Below are 16040 nucleotides of genomic sequence, written 5' to 3'. Positions count from 1 at the left end.
ATTTTGTCATTTGTCATTTAATTTTTGTGTTACCTATGATTATATTTAGCGAGGCATTAAAAGCAACAAGAATATTTCTGTTAAACATGTCTCATTATTATACCAATGAGCTTGGCCATAGGAAATTCCAGCACCAAAAATGCAGATTGATTGATTGATTGAACGTAATTTTTTTTTTACGACGTGTTTTACATACTTAGATATTGTGGACGAAAAGCCCCACTGCATTTCTGCATTTTGTAGTAAATCTTGACTGAAATGAAATCTTCTGTCTGACAGATTGCCATGCGCTCATTTTCATACTGAAATGCCTAAAAGTTAGACGTACTTTTTAGAGTTTTAAATTCCCATCTTTCTAAGATTTATTAGGGAGATAAAGGTTTTTTGTCATTTGTCATTTTATTCATTATGAACAACAGATCTTTTGCTAAACATGTCTATTTCTGTTAATTATTTTACCAATGTGCTCGTCCATTGTATATCTTTGCAGATCTAAACCTTTTTTGTTTTTTGTAACTCATTTTCTTAGTAAAAGGTATTGAAGGTAGACACATCTTTCTTAGAAAAAGGTATAAGGATAGACATGCAGAAACTTGTGTGATTGCAATTTTCATTATTCCTTCTTTCTTGGAATTGACTCGGAAATTGGGGTCAAAAGGGTTATGGGCAGTGATTGTAGTTTGCTGTATGTCTTGTATACATTAAAGGATTTCTCTGTTGTATGGAAGCTTTTCTATTCTCTTGTCAGCAGTCTTTCAGTGGTATTCCCATATTTTTGACAACTTTTGTTGAGTTTTGAGGCACATTTCGGCAATTGTAATTTTAATGTAACATTGGTGAACAACTGACACGTGACTGGTGTCCAACTTTCTTTTACGTGCAGTGATGATTTAAAATATCGGCTGTAAACAACCCAAGAGGTTGGAAGGATATAGCGTTTATAGTTTCCAGGTAAGCAAATACAAATGTAAATTTTTTTAAGCACTGATGTAACTTATTAGAGATAGTCAGACTCATTTCTTGTGTTAGGTTTGCATTAAGGAACGTAAAAACGAAAATTTGTAAGCCACGGAGGGAAAGCGGAAGTTAAAATTCTTGTTTGTGGCGCACTTTCACTTTTAACAATGAGAAGGAAAAGCAATCGACTGAGCTTTTATATATTGATGTTTTGGCGAAAATTCGGCTTAGCATGTGTATAAAAAACGTCTATGGTTTAACCTCACTGTTATTTGGTTTGCTTCCGTTGAACTCACGGTTTCTGACCAATTTGGTCACCAATGCAAAAAGCCCCAAGTTTTGTTCGAACAAGGAAATAAATGTTGACTTCATCAAAATTTGCTGTAATAAGGCGTTAATCTGATCAGTGTTGTCTCCGAAATTCATCCGAATGTTTATTTCGGGATCGCAAATGTCAACATTGTTAGGTTTTGTTCGTTTGTGCACATATTTTCTCGTGAATTGCAAAGAGCTAGTGAAAATTTACTTGCAACCAATTGCTCGAACTCGGATAACTCGAACAATCCGCCCTCTTGAACTAAATTTCGTTTCACTTGATAACCATTTGGATCAATTTTCCCCTATAACTCGAATTTTAGTTCTTGCAACTCGCCACGGTTGCCCATTGATTAGAGCAACGAACAGATCACGTATTTGACAGCCATTTTGCACTCTTATCATAATAATGTATGGTCGTGTTAGAGTTTCTGGAGGGATAAATTCAACTTACATTGTACTGTATACTGAAAAGTGCTGAACAATCAGTAAACTATCAATTATTAACTTTGCAAATTAAATATTAAATCGACCGCGATAACTCAAAACCCCGCTAACTCGAACTGTTTTTTGTTTCCCTTCAGAGTTCGAGTTATCGGGGCTGTACTGTAGATCGTAAGTTGCTGAGATGTTATTCACAAACGAGATTTTTCCTCTTTATAGCTTTGATTTGCTACATGAAGGTTCCCGGGAAGGGAAGGGTTTTTCGGTTTTTGAGATCTCGTATTACTTGAACCATGAGCAGTCATGTCAAGCTTACATGTAAAATTTGAGCATGTCTTATTCAGGCAAGTCATTTTATACCAAATCTTAACTGAAATAAAACTTCTCTTTCACAGATTGCAGGGCGCTCATTTTATTCATAAACGCCTAAAAGATAGACGCACTTAGAGTTACAACTTCCCATCTTTCTAGGAATTTTAAGGAGGTGAAGGTCTTCACACAGAGTCATGGCTACTTAATCTATTTTGCCATTTAATTTGTGTGCGAGCTATAATTTTACTTAGCGAGGCATTAAAAACAACGAGAATATTTTTGCTAAACATGTCTATATTTCTTTTATTATACCAATGAGCTTGTAGTCCTAAGAGCATAAAAAATGATTGATTGATTGAACGTAAACTAGATTTATTTATGTTACGATGCGTTTCACATGCTTAGTTATTGTGGACGAAAAAGCCCCACTGCATTTCTGCATTTTATACTAAATCTTAACTGAAATGAAATCTTCGAATTCTGTCTGACAGATCGCAGGGCGCTCGTTTTTATACAGACATGCCTAAAAGTTAGGCGTACTTTTTGGAGTTTCAACTTCCCATCTTTCTAAGAATAACTAGGGAGATGAAGGTCCGCACACAGAGTCATGGCTACTTATTTCATTTTGCCATTTGTAATTTCACACATAATCAAGAATTTGTTTTTGCTGAACATGTATATTTCTGTTAATTATTATACCAATGTGCTTGGCAAGAGGAGACTAAGAGCCCAACTGGATGTTGTTTTGTAACGCATTTCCTTAGTAAAAGACATTGATGCCAGTTCTGCATGACTTATTATGGTTGGAATTTTCAACATGCCTTCTTTCTAAGAATTGTAATAATGATCACTCTTTTGCCACTTTTTGCCACCTGTACATGTCATATTTGTATGTCTGGTTTTCATTTATAGATTTTGAAAGTTGTTTTTGTACATGTATTGACACATGTTTCTTAGAAAAACGTATAAAAGATAGACATACAGAAACTTGTGTGATTAAAATTTTCAACATCCCTTCTTTCTTGAATCTTGTATATATTAATGATTTCTCTTTTGTTTGGAAGCTTTTTTATTCTCTTGTTTGCAGTCTTTCAGTGGTATCCCCATATTCTTCACAACTTTTGTCAAGTTTTGAGTCAGCAAATACATTATTGATCTCGCCAAATGTTAAGTCGACTTATTTTGATAAAGGCATGTGCTCTAACATTTGCATTTGTATGCTGCATGATTAGGGCAATCTTTGTTGTGCCCGGATCTTTGATCACTGAGGTAGCAGAAATGCTGGAGTCTGGAAAATAAAATTTCAATCAATTGAATGGAATTTTTAGTAAATTTACAGCAATAAATTTGGGAGAAATTATTTAAAAGTTAACAATTGAAACGAATGTTCATGAAACATGTCAGAACAGTGGATCTTGTTTACATCATCTTTTATTCCTGCATTTATAATAACTTGCAATTAAGCTTAAATTCCGCATTATTGTTACGTCGTGTCATTAAATACTTCGCTGAATCAAAAGAAAATTCTCCCTACCCTTCTCCAGGACGTTCTGTATTGTTTCTTTACCGTTTCTATACCGTTCTGTAGCAGTTTCTGGTAATGGGAGTACCTCACCCTCACCCCCCCACCCCCATCCCAAACTCGGGAGACGGCTTATTTACATCCGCCATAAACATCGAATTTTATTGGTAAAAAACTGACACGTGACTGGTTACCAACCTTCCTCCTTCATATGCAGTGGTGATTTAAGCTATCGGCTGTATTTAAACAACACAAAAGCTTGAAAGGCTCGCAGTCTTGGCGTTTGGCTCATATTACAGTTCTATTGTTTCCAGGTAAGCAAATACAAATGTAGCTGTTTTAGGATGCAACTAAAATCGAGTTAGACTCATTCCTTGTGTAGGTTTGTATTTAGGGACGTAACAACGAAAAGATTTTTAAGACACAAACAGAAACCGGAAAATTCTTGTTTGTTGCGCACTTTTACTTTAAACAATAAGAAAGAAAAGCAATCGTTTAAGCGTTTGATCCGGATGTTCTTGACGAAAAGTTGACTTAGGAGGTGAATACAAAAGGTCTATGTTTTAAGCTCACTGTTATGTGGTTTGCATTGGTTAAAATACGGTTTCTATTCTGACCATTGTGGTTGCCAAAAAGCCCCAGGTTTCGTTCGAAAAAGAAAGCAAATGTTTACTTCATCGAAATTTGCAGCAATAAGGTGTTTTTTTGATCCTCCGAAATTTATCTGAAGGTTTAGTTGTCTCAAGGATGCCTTTTGTATAAACTTGCAGCTCTACTGGAAGCAAATGTCAACATTGCTAGGTTGCGTTTGTTTGTGCACATATCTTCTCGTGAATTGCAAAGAGTTAGTAATAACTTAGTTGCAACCAATTGCTCGAACTCGGATAACTTTAACACCCCGCCCACTCGAACTAAATTTCGTTTCTCTTGATCAATATTTGGGTCAAATTTACCCCGATAACTGGAATTCCGGTTCTTGCAACTCGCCACGGTTGCCCATTGATTAGAGAAACGAACAGATCACGTATTTGACAGTGAATTTTCCACTCATTTCATAAGAATGCATAGTCGTGTTACAGATCTAGGCAAGATATGTTAAATTTGCACTGTACATCATACTGAGAAGTGCTGAAAACCAGTAAAGTATCAGTTATTAACTTTGCAAATTTTTAAATATTCAATCGACCTCGATATCTCGAAAACTCGCTAACTCGAACGGGTTTTTGTTTTCCTTCAGATCTAGTTCGAGTTATCGAGGCAGTACTGTACATCACAAGTTTCTGAGATGTTATTCACAAACCAGATATTTGCAACCTTATAGCTTTGATTTGCTACTTGAAGGTTGCCAGGAAGGGTTTTTTGCATTTACAATGTATTTAATAACTTTGAAAATGTTTTTATAATTGAACCTTGTGCAGTCATGTTAAGCCTACATGTAAAATTTGAGCATGTCTTATTCAGCAAGTGACTTTGGGCATTCTGTTGCATTTCTGCATTTTATACTAAATCTTTACTGAAATGAAACTTTTTGTCTGGCAGATTACAGGGCGCTCATTTCATACAAAATCGCCTAAAAGATAGACGCACTTAGGGTTACAACTTCCCATCTTTCTAGGAATTATAGAGAGGTTAAGGTCCTCACGCAGAGTAATGGCTGTTTGTGGTATTTTGTCATTTGTCATTTAATTTTTGTGTTACCTATGATTATATTTAGCGAGGCATTAAAAGCAACAAGAATATTTCTGTTAAACATGTCTCATTATTATACCAATGAGCTTGGCCATAGGAAATTCCAGCACCAAAAATGCAGATTGATTGATTGATTGAACGTAATTTTTTTTTTACGACGTGTTTTACATACTTAGATATTGTGGACGAAAAGCCCCACTGCATTTCTGCATTTTGTAGTAAATCTTGACTGAAATGAAATCTTCTGTCTGACAGATTGCCATGCGCTCATTTTCATACTGAAATGCCTAAAAGTTAGACGTACTTTTTAGAGTTTTAAATTCCCATCTTTCTAAGATTTATTAGGGAGATAAAGGTTTTTTGTCATTTGTCATTTTATTCATTATGAACAACAGATCTTTTGCTAAACATGTCTATTTCTGTTAATTATTTTACCAATGTGCTCGTCCATTGTATATCTTTGCAGATCTAAACCTTTTTTGTTTTTTGTAACTCATTTTCTTAGTAAAAGGTATTGAAGGTAGACACATCTTTCTTAGAAAAAGGTATAAGGATAGACATGCAGAAACTTGTGTGATTGCAATTTTCATTATTCCTTCTTTCTTGGAATTGACTCGGAAATTGGGGTCAAAAGGGTTATGGGCAGTGATTGTAGTTTGCTGTATGTCTTGTATACATTAAAGGATTTCTCTGTTGTATGGAAGCTTTTCTATTCTCTTGTCAGCAGTCTTTCAGTGGTATTCCCATATTTTTGACAACTTTTGTTGAGTTTTGAGGCACATTTCGGCAATTGTAATTTTAATGTAACATTGGTGAACAACTGACACGTGACTGGTGTCCAACTTTCTTTTACGTGCAGTGATGATTTAAAATATCGGCTGTAAACAACCCAAGAGGTTGGAAGGATATAGCGTTTATAGTTTCCAGGTAAGCAAATACAAATGTAAATTTTTTTAAGCACTGATGTAACTTATTAGAGATAGTCAGACTCATTTCTTGTGTTAGGTTTGCATTAAGGAACGTAAAAACGAAAATTTGTAAGCCACGGAGGGAAAGCGGAAGTTAAAATTCTTGTTTGTGGCGCACTTTCACTTTTAACAATGAGAAGGAAAAGCAATCGACTGAGCTTTTATATATTGATGTTTTGGCGAAAATTCGGCTTAGCATGTGTATAAAAAACGTCTATGGTTTAACCTCACTGTTATTTGGTTTGCTTCCGTTGAACTCACGGTTTCTGACCAATTTGGTCACCAATGCAAAAAGCCCCAAGTTTTGTTCGAACAAGGAAATAAATGTTGACTTCATCAAAATTTGCTGTAATAAGGCGTTAATCTGATCAGTGTTGTCTCCGAAATTCATCCGAATGTTTATTTCGGGATCGCAAATGTCAACATTGTTAGGTTTTGTTCGTTTGTGCACATATTTTCTCGTGAATTGCAAAGAGCTAGTGAAAATTTACTTGCAACCAATTGCTCGAACTCGGATAACTCGAACAATCCGCCCTCTTGAACTAAATTTCGTTTCACTTGATAACCATTTGGATCAATTTTCCCCTATAACTCGAATTTTAGTTCTTGCAACTCGCCACGGTTGCCCATTGATTAGAGCAACGAACAGATCACGTATTTGACAGCCATTTTGCACTCTTATCATAATAATGTATGGTCGTGTTAGAGTTTCTGGAGGGATAAATTCAACTTACATTGTACTGTATACTGAAAAGTGCTGAACAATCAGTAAACTATCAATTATTAACTTTGCAAATTAAATATTAAATCGACCGCGATAACTCAAAACCCCGCTAACTCGAACTGTTTTTTGTTTCCCTTCAGAGTTCGAGTTATCGGGGCTGTACTGTAGATCGTAAGTTGCTGAGATGTTATTCACAAACGAGATTTTTCCTCTTTATAGCTTTGATTTGCTACATGAAGGTTCCCGGGAAGGGAAGGGTTTTTCGGTTTTTGAGATCTCGTATTACTTGAACCATGAGCAGTCATGTCAAGCTTACATGTAAAATTTGAGCATGTCTTATTCAGGCAAGTCATTTTATACCAAATCTTAACTGAAATAAAACTTCTCTTTCACAGATTGCAGGGCGCTCATTTTATTCATAAACGCCTAAAAGATAGACGCACTTAGAGTTACAACTTCCCATCTTTCTAGGAATTTTAAGGAGGTGAAGGTCTTCACACAGAGTCATGGCTACTTAATCTATTTTGCCATTTAATTTGTGTGCGAGCTATAATTTTACTTAGCGAGGCATTAAAAACAACGAGAATATTTTTGCTAAACATGTCTATATTTCTTTTATTATACCAATGAGCTTGTAGTCCTAAGAGCATAAAAAATGATTGATTGATTGAACGTAAACTAGATTTATTTATGTTACGATGCGTTTCACATGCTTAGTTATTGTGGACGAAAAAGCCCCACTGCATTTCTGCATTTTATACTAAATCTTAACTGAAATGAAATCTTCGAATTCTGTCTGACAGATCGCAGGGCGCTCGTTTTTATACAGACATGCCTAAAAGTTAGGCGTACTTTTTGGAGTTTCAACTTCCCATCTTTCTAAGAATAACTAGGGAGATGAAGGTCCGCACACAGAGTCATGGCTACTTATTTCATTTTGCCATTTGTAATTTCACACATAATCAAGAATTTGTTTTTGCTGAACATGTATATTTCTGTTAATTATTATACCAATGTGCTTGGCAAGAGGAGACTAAGAGCCCAACTGGATGTTGTTTTGTAACGCATTTCCTTAGTAAAAGACATTGATGCCAGTTCTGCATGACTTATTATGGTTGGAATTTTCAACATGCCTTCTTTCTAAGAATTGTAATAATGATCACTCTTTTGCCACTTTTTGCCACCTGTACATGTCATATTTGTATGTCTGGTTTTCATTTATAGATTTTGAAAGTTGTTTTTGTACATGTATTGACACATGTTTCTTAGAAAAACGTATAAAAGATAGACATACAGAAACTTGTGTGATTAAAATTTTCAACATCCCTTCTTTCTTGAATCTTGTATATATTAATGATTTCTCTTTTGTTTGGAAGCTTTTTTATTCTCTTGTTTGCAGTCTTTCAGTGGTATCCCCATATTCTTCACAACTTTTGTCAAGTTTTGAGTCAGCAAATACATTATTGATCTCGCCAAATGTTAAGTCGACTTATTTTGATAAAGGCATGTGCTCTAACATTTGCATTTGTATGCTGCATGATTAGGGCAATCTTTGTTGTGCCCGGATCTTTGATCACTAAGGTAGCAGAAATGCTGGAGTCTGGAAAATAAAATTTCAATCAATTGAATGGAATTTTTAGTAAATTTACAGCAATAAATTTGGGAGAAATTATTTAAAAGTTAACAATTGAAACGAATGTTCATGAAACATGTCAGAACAGTGGATCTTGTTTACATCATCTTTTATTCCTGCATTTATAATAACTTGCAATTTGCACAGACTATGAGATGTCACCTTGTTTGGAAATGAACATGCTCCTTAACTAAAACAAGCCTCCTGCCATTCACATAATTTTTTAAGTGAAATGAAAATCTTGCACTTTTGTAAGCGAGTCCACAGGTACCCAAAGCGTACTATGACAGTTTGTATGGATGTGCTATAGGAAGAGCTTGTATGGATTTTAAATAAAGTTGGGAAAAATATCTCTTACAGCCATTGAAAAGCTATAATAAAACTTAAAATCTCACCTGGTGTCACTTTTTTGTCATTCTAATGCTTTAGAAAGCCATTCGTGTGATTTTCGTTTCAACGGTCTGTTGCGTACTAGGACAGATAGTTAAGACGAAAATAGCGCGCATGGCGTTCTAAAGCGCTATCCAGTATCGTAAATCTGTCGTAAAAAATTGTATGTATCTATATGTGTTGTTTTACAATATGTTTTTCTCTTGTTAATCTTATTAGTATTATTATTATTATTATTAGAAATCAATACATTTTATTAATATTTTTCAATTAGGAACGATGCCGACCCTGATAGGCATTTTGGTGGATGTGTCTGGCTCCATGAGAAACAGTGTTGGTGACGGGACGGGTGTGGAAGGTGGGAGTTGGGTAAGGTCTATCTTCAAAGTGGTTGATGAATTGATCAAGCATGATGTCTCATCATCAAATCAGACCTTTGCTTTGGCTTTTGGTAGTCCTTCTCATCCTGAAGTCTTTGATTTGTTAAGCACTGTTGATAAAGCACAAGAGAAACAATCCTCCATTGGAGAACTGAGATCAAGTAGCAGCAAGAGCACCGTTGAAAAAGCGCAAGATGATCAATCCTCCATAGAAGATTTGAGATCAAAGAGAAGCACAGAATCAATTCTGAATGAAGCCTTGGCTATTCTTGAAAGAAATGGAGCATCGAGAGTTCGCAAATGGGCAGAAATGGATATCTTGCTCAAAGTTGTTGATGAGAGTACTGCTGCTGCGATACTTCATTTTCTACAAAAAAGTCCTTATTTTACTGAAAAGTTTGTTGAAGATTGTCTTCCTAGAGAATGTCGCGAATTAACCTTTAATGATGGTTTGGTTTTCATGGCGGGCTTTGTTCCAGGTTGTGGTGAACATGTGCAAGCAGGGACAGAAGATGCAATCAGAGAAGCGATTATGAAGGGTGAACGACTTGTGGCTGAGACCATAAGAGCCTCTGTAGAAATGGCGGGTGTCAACAAACAACTTGTGGCTGAAACCATGAAAGCCGTTGTAGAAATGGTGGGTGTCAGCAAAGCTGCAATTAGGAGTGTTCACAATGCATCAGAAATATTACATGCCAGTATCGGTGATCAAGACCTAACTGATAAACGGGTTGATGAGATGCTGAATGCTGTAGAACCCTTCATTTATGGAGGGACTCCGCTCATCCAAGCTATGCGTGATTCAGTGAAACTGTTTTCCAACCCAGAGTTTGCAAATCATCTGAAACTTCTTTTTATTCTCTCCGATGGTCAGCCGTCTGATGGAAACAAACCACCACTCCAAGAGTTGTCTGATCTGGGAGTTGCCATTGTGAGTTGTTTCATTACAGACCAAAGGCTATCAGATCCTCGTCATTTGTACAGCATTCCAGACGAAAGTTGGGAAGAGCCAGCAAAGTTCATGTTCAGAATGAGCTCCACCATCACAACTCAGGAGATACCACGCACCATGTTTGTGAAGAGAGGATGGAAGATCGATATTGACAACAATGAAACCAGACTCTTCTTTCAAGTGAACAATCCAGAAATCATCAAAGATGTCTGTGACATGGCCAAGAACGGAGTCCTGAGTCAAGATGCCCTTTCAGATATTCTCTCCTCAGTTGATCTGGATATTTATATCAACCAGGCAAGTGAAGGGTTTGGTGCAAAAAAGCAACATGGAGGTACCTGTTATGCAAATGCATCTGCTGCTGTTCTACACCTGGCCATGAAGCGCATCATTGGGCGAGATGGTGGTTATCCAGATTTCTTTGAGTTACGAGAGAAATTGATTGCTGAATATGGAGAAGATGGAGCCCGAACCATTAAAGTTCTCAAGGAAATTTGTCCAAGATATCGTCTGCAATGCAAAAAGGTTGATGCTGTTGGTGCTATGAAAGCCGTCTCTGCAAAGAGACCAGTGGTTGTCACATTTCATCTGACTGGAGCCCAGTGGGATCAGTTCTCCAAGTTCTATGAAGAGAATCCAAAAGGAATCCTTACAAGAGCCTACCTCGATTTGAAGCATCACTCAGCAAGCAAACCAGGCGGCCATGCAGTAGTTCTCACAAGTTATGACGCGGAGAGCTTACGTCTGATGAATTCATGGGGGGATGACTGGGCAGACAATGGGTTCTTCAGGGTGCAGAATTCTGATGTCCTTGGCCTAAAATTTGTGGACGTGTTTTGGACTTTGAACAGCTTGAGTTCGGAAGAAAGAAAAGCGTACGGCCAACATGGTGCTGAGGTTGCTGCCAAATTGATACGATCACTAAAAGGAATTCAGGTGGCGAAATACAAGTGTCCCTTGTGTGCTGTTGAATCATTGGTGGTTGATTATTCTGGCAATTTTCGGAAAGCCAAGTGTCCTAAATGTAGAGGAACTTTCAATGCTTATAAAGCAGGTGGTGACTTGGCATTGAATTTGTACCTGACGTCATTGACACACTAGGCGCTTATGACTGTTAAAGCTCAGAATTTCTCTCAAAATGCAAGAAGGATATAAAGGTTTTTAGAATTGCCATCAACAGACAGTACATATAACTTAGTTTTCTTAGTATGTAGTCAATATAAACTTTAAACGACTTAGTCAACATCAGTCCCATTGAAGTGCCAATCAAAGCAAAATAACAAAATAATTCAACCAATTCGAATTAATTCGTCGCAGACAACCTTTTCCTTCGAAAGGGTCCATTTTTATAGCAGCTGCTTGATGAAAAGTTGTACATCAAGCAGAAGTTTCAAGTGTGACTTGCTAAATTCAACGTGCCATCGACTGGTGTGGACTGAGGTAAGATGATTTAAGTTTATATCCCTAGTTTGTACAGGTCGTATTCTGGGATAAAAGATCTTACAGAGGAGACTGTAGACCCGTTTTGATGCAGCTGATGACAATACCAGAATTTGGTTTAATGATCCAATGGTAAGTTAGATGTTGATTGCTGGCAGCTTTTAAAGAATATTGAACCGTACAAGTTCACCTGGAGTTTTAGGTGAATTATTTGTTAGTTCTAGCAGTTATTTGTGGTGCATTTTAAAACTTAGGCTGAAGTAGTGGGTCTTGTTGTTTACCTTGGAGTTTATATTTGTCTGTGTTGCCAAAAATAGAACCCATAGCTCGTTCATTATTATTTAAGTTGAAGAGACTTCAGGTTTTGTTGCTTTACCTTGACAGGTGAATAGATCCTTATAGACATATGCCCTTTAATTATTTGGACAGAATGCATTGAAGTTTGTTTACCAGCTTGGTTGATTACTACAACCAGGTAAAGATATGAAAAGCGAATTCATGGCGGCTCAAATTTGCTTGTGCATTCTGTTTTAATATTATAGTTGCAAAATAAATAGGTTTAATGGTTTTATTAGTATCACAGCGTTATTATAGTGCCCCTTAGGGCGGGAATACACATGAATACCATTTTGTGCCGCTTTACACGGGTTGACTGTACTGGTAAAATGTCGTTAACATTTCAAGTAGCGAAAAATCTCTCTGCTTACCGCTTAAATCTTTGTTTTTTGGTGATTTGTAAAGTTTTGAGTGATTTGGGGGGATTTTTTAGAGGAAATAGTTTTTCTCCAAGAAATTGTAAAGTTTAGAGAAAGAAATGAAATATTGATGATTTAATGTAGCTTTAAAATTAGAATTAGAATTTTAAAATTAGTAGACGGACACGAAAACAACCTGGGGTGCTCTTGAGTGGGGGCCAACTGTCTGGTGGTGTTTCAAAAATAATTTTCTTTTTTCTATCCCATCTTTAAAGCCCTTAAAATTCACATTTACGCCCACCTTAACGTCATTTCACTGCAGTAGAACTTTTAATAGGTCTTCTTCGGCTATTTTGAAGTTAAGTTTGAAAAATAAAGAGGGGTACCAGTATTCATTTAGGGACAGATGACGTTTTATATTACGTTTCATATACCCCCATATTACCCCATATTTCATACGATATTAGCTTCCAGAAACGTTTATAGATGATTGTTTCATGATAAAGTGAAATATTTTCTTTGGACATTGATTAAACTTGTTGCTAGCCTGCAGTGTAGTTGCATGAGACCACGATTATATTTTAAGGAGCACTAGTTAAGTTCACCTTTCTGGTGGTTATTTACTCTTCTGCAGTAAAAATTGGTCTCAATTCGTTTTTTACAGAAAGTGATTGCTATAATCAAAATCGAGAAAAATTGCGTAGATCACCAGACCTGTTTACGAGATGGTAAAGTTGTCGTGTTACTTGTGTGAAATTATGAGCAATGCAATGCAATGCAATGCAATGCTAAGGAATCACCTTACATGCATTTGCCATCATCATCTGCAATTTGTTTTTCACAGAATACACTTATTCAGGTGTTTAATATGAATAATGCACTAAACATTGTTAAGCTAAAACATTAAATGTATGCAAATTGAAAAATTTTAGAGAATTGATCTCAATGTGAAGGTTTGTCTAATTAATAAATATTGATGCCCTGTTATCATAAATAACGCCAATTACAGTATTATATACTTGATTGAAGAATCGTTGACCTGTGAAAAGCATAAATCAGGGGGGGGGGGGGGAACTTCCTTTGTTACCGTCGACTCAAAAAGTAATCATAGCTGTGCCGGGCAACCGAGACTGCGCAGTAGTTATCGAGTGGTTGCTAAGGGCGTAGTGAATAGCTTGACAAAGTTCATTGTTTAGTTCGCATGATTTGGTCTTGACCGTGCACAAACACAATAGCTATTTGCATTTTGATTGCTCCTTTAAAGTCTTCCGGACATCAAAACAACAAATATTAATAACGGTGACCAGTCTGGCAAAAGTAAGGCTTGTGAATTATACTAATTAAAAATAACTCCCATTTTTTGGTTGTTAAATTTCAACCGTGACAAATTTTTCGCTTGTTATTCCACGCCGCAAAAACATTCTCAGTGACGTGAGACATTAGGTGAGAAATCTCGCAGAAAATGCCAAAACATCTCAGCGGCGGGCGTAAAACATCAAACGCAAACACCGCGACTATTCGAATTTGACACGTACGCAGTCATTGATATTTAAATCTTTCTGAGGAAACAAAACTTTGGTGTGACGTCTTTCTTAGCAACGGCTTGATTGACATAGGCTCGCACCGTTTTCCGGCACTGCTATGTATTCAAAGAAAAGTGCCAACTTTCTTCCCCTCCCCCTGGCATGAATCATGAACGATGCGACCAAAATGTTTACTTGGAAATCGGAAAAAAATCCCCGTTTGTGGCAGGATAAACAGTATGATGCGACAAGTTGTATAAATTACACTCTAAGGCTCCAAAAGAAGAAAACATCTTGATTATTAATAAATGGAATATTACTCAGCTTGCCAATGCTATCTACCCAGAATGCCATACGATCGTATCGTTCATGGTTTATGCTTTTTACGGGTCAACTTTTCTTGAATTAGGTGTATACAGGTCATGCTGTTTAATATGTGTACGTTGGTCTGTGAAAAAAACGGCACGCAATGCATGCATAAGCGAAGGCGTGGATTTTATAATTTTTAGGAAATTTGTAAAAACAATAAAAAGTAAATATAAGTAGCTGACAACTTCTGGTTCAATGATTGTTCAGCAAAAAAGTGAATTACCTTGTAGCGTTACATCTGATATACCAATATATAGCAAATGTGAGAAACTGTCTTGTGATTGTTTACACTGGCCCTTTGTTTTAAAAGAATGTAAAGATTTTTGTTTACTAAATTTAATAGAACACATCAAATATAATTTGTCTCTTTTGTTTATACTTTGTATTAGTCCTTTCTAACTGTCCTGGGGTATTTTGGTTTTAGTTCTACACGGCAATTTCTCGTTGAGTTTAACCAGGAGCCACAATCGGGGATGGAGACCATAAGCGCGGGGTACACGCAGACCTATGATATGGGACAATTTTGCTTTTTTTAGAACAAATTGCGCCATCTACAATATAACAAAACCGGGCGAATACACGCAAAGATTGCGCGGGTTCTCGCTTGGATGTAGCCCAGAGTTGCGTGATCAGTGTCACGCGAGTCACGGGTATTCGAATCTACGCGTTTAGAACGAAAAAGAAGTCAGTCAAAATCTGTGAGCCTCAAATTTTGTATGCATGATATACCGTCGCGGATCTTGGAAAGCGGCCCGGGGGGGAAGGGGCGGCCGCCCACCTTATTTTTAGTCCAAACTGAGGGCCAAAAGTCCAAAAAAATTATTTTTGAGAACGTGCCCTCCTCCCCTTATTCCAGGGTCTGGATGATCGGGGCCCCAACTTACCTGGAGGTCTGGATGCGCTACTGGTATGTTACAGTAAGCCTTATCTCCCTGATTTTTTGAGTCTGACAGTGAATTTTCGTGAGTCACAAAGCATTAATAAATAACTGTAATCATATTTTGCCTTTGATAGTAGTAATCCTATTTTCTCGGCATGCCGCAATGACGCACTCGCCAGGAAACCATTTGAATTCACCAATTTTGCCAAGTTCAAGTTCAGTTTCAAAATACAGAAACTGACAAGATATTTTCCTTTTGGGTTGTCTGACATTTTCTGCAGATATCACTAAATGCTTTCTAAAACCATTTTTTTGGTTTCTTTTCACAATCCACAGAGTGTTAGAAACCCAAAGTGGTGTAATATCTTCCAAATGACGTCTAGATAGGAAATCACAGTTCCTTGCTAAATAGTTCGCCTCTATAAGGGGGGGATAGGGGTTTATTCTCCCCTTTCCCCCCCCTCCTATCCAATCAACGGTCGAGTTTTTCTGACTGTGCGATTTTCGGTGATAAGAAGTTCTTTTAAGTTGCGATGGGTGGTATTCCCATGAGGTCAATTCAAATTATATTTTGAACGGTTAAGGAAACTTTTTTTAAATACCTATACAAAAGGCAAGGAGCTTTTTTGTGTGAGCTATTTGTTCAAAGTACTATTGTGTTGAAGTTTCAGGATGTTTTGCTTCGAATTTGTATTTTGATCAAAAGCCTTTGAATTTTAATGTGTTTAAAAAGGGGCTTTACTGATAAATCAGTGTCAGAATCATAAAAGCTCATTTTTCACTAATTACATTTATCATTTTGCCATTTACTTTATGTAGCCAGTCTTACGAGAACTATTGCATATAT

The 16040-nt window shown here is 36.7% G+C and overlaps 1 protein-coding gene across 3 annotated transcripts; it reads left to right on the top strand.

Annotated features, from left to right (window-relative positions):
* The first annotated feature begins 565 nt into the window (after positions 1-565).
* LOC144657235 (uncharacterized) lies at positions 566-14667 on the top strand. 3 transcript variants are annotated; one of them, XM_078517549.1, is made up of 3 exons: positions 566-951; positions 6099-6166; positions 9229-14667. In XM_078517549.1, the coding sequence occupies exon 3, from the start codon at positions 9234-9236 to the stop codon at positions 11385-11387; it is 2154 nt and encodes a 717-aa protein (XP_078373675.1). In that variant the 5' UTR covers positions 566-951; positions 6099-6166; positions 9229-9233; the 3' UTR covers positions 11388-14667. The 3 variants fall into 3 exon arrangements, with proteins under 3 accessions (XP_078373675.1, XP_078373683.1, XP_078373692.1); XM_078517566.1 differs by lacking the exon at positions 566-951 and having other exon boundaries at positions 5781-6166; positions 9229-9436; positions 9503-14667; XM_078517557.1 differs by lacking the exons at positions 566-951; positions 6099-6166 and adding an exon at positions 3805-3864.
* The last annotated feature ends 1373 nt before the right edge of the window (positions 14668-16040 follow it).

The sequence above is a fragment of the Oculina patagonica genome, chromosome 1 (assembly GCF_052425735.1).
Source record: "Oculina patagonica isolate OP01 chromosome 1, crgOcupat, whole genome shotgun sequence".
Taxonomy (NCBI): domain Eukaryota; kingdom Metazoa; phylum Cnidaria; class Anthozoa; order Scleractinia; family Oculinidae; genus Oculina; species Oculina patagonica.
The sequence above is the reverse complement of the archived record's forward strand: the minus strand, read 5'-3'. Positions and strand labels throughout refer to the sequence as shown.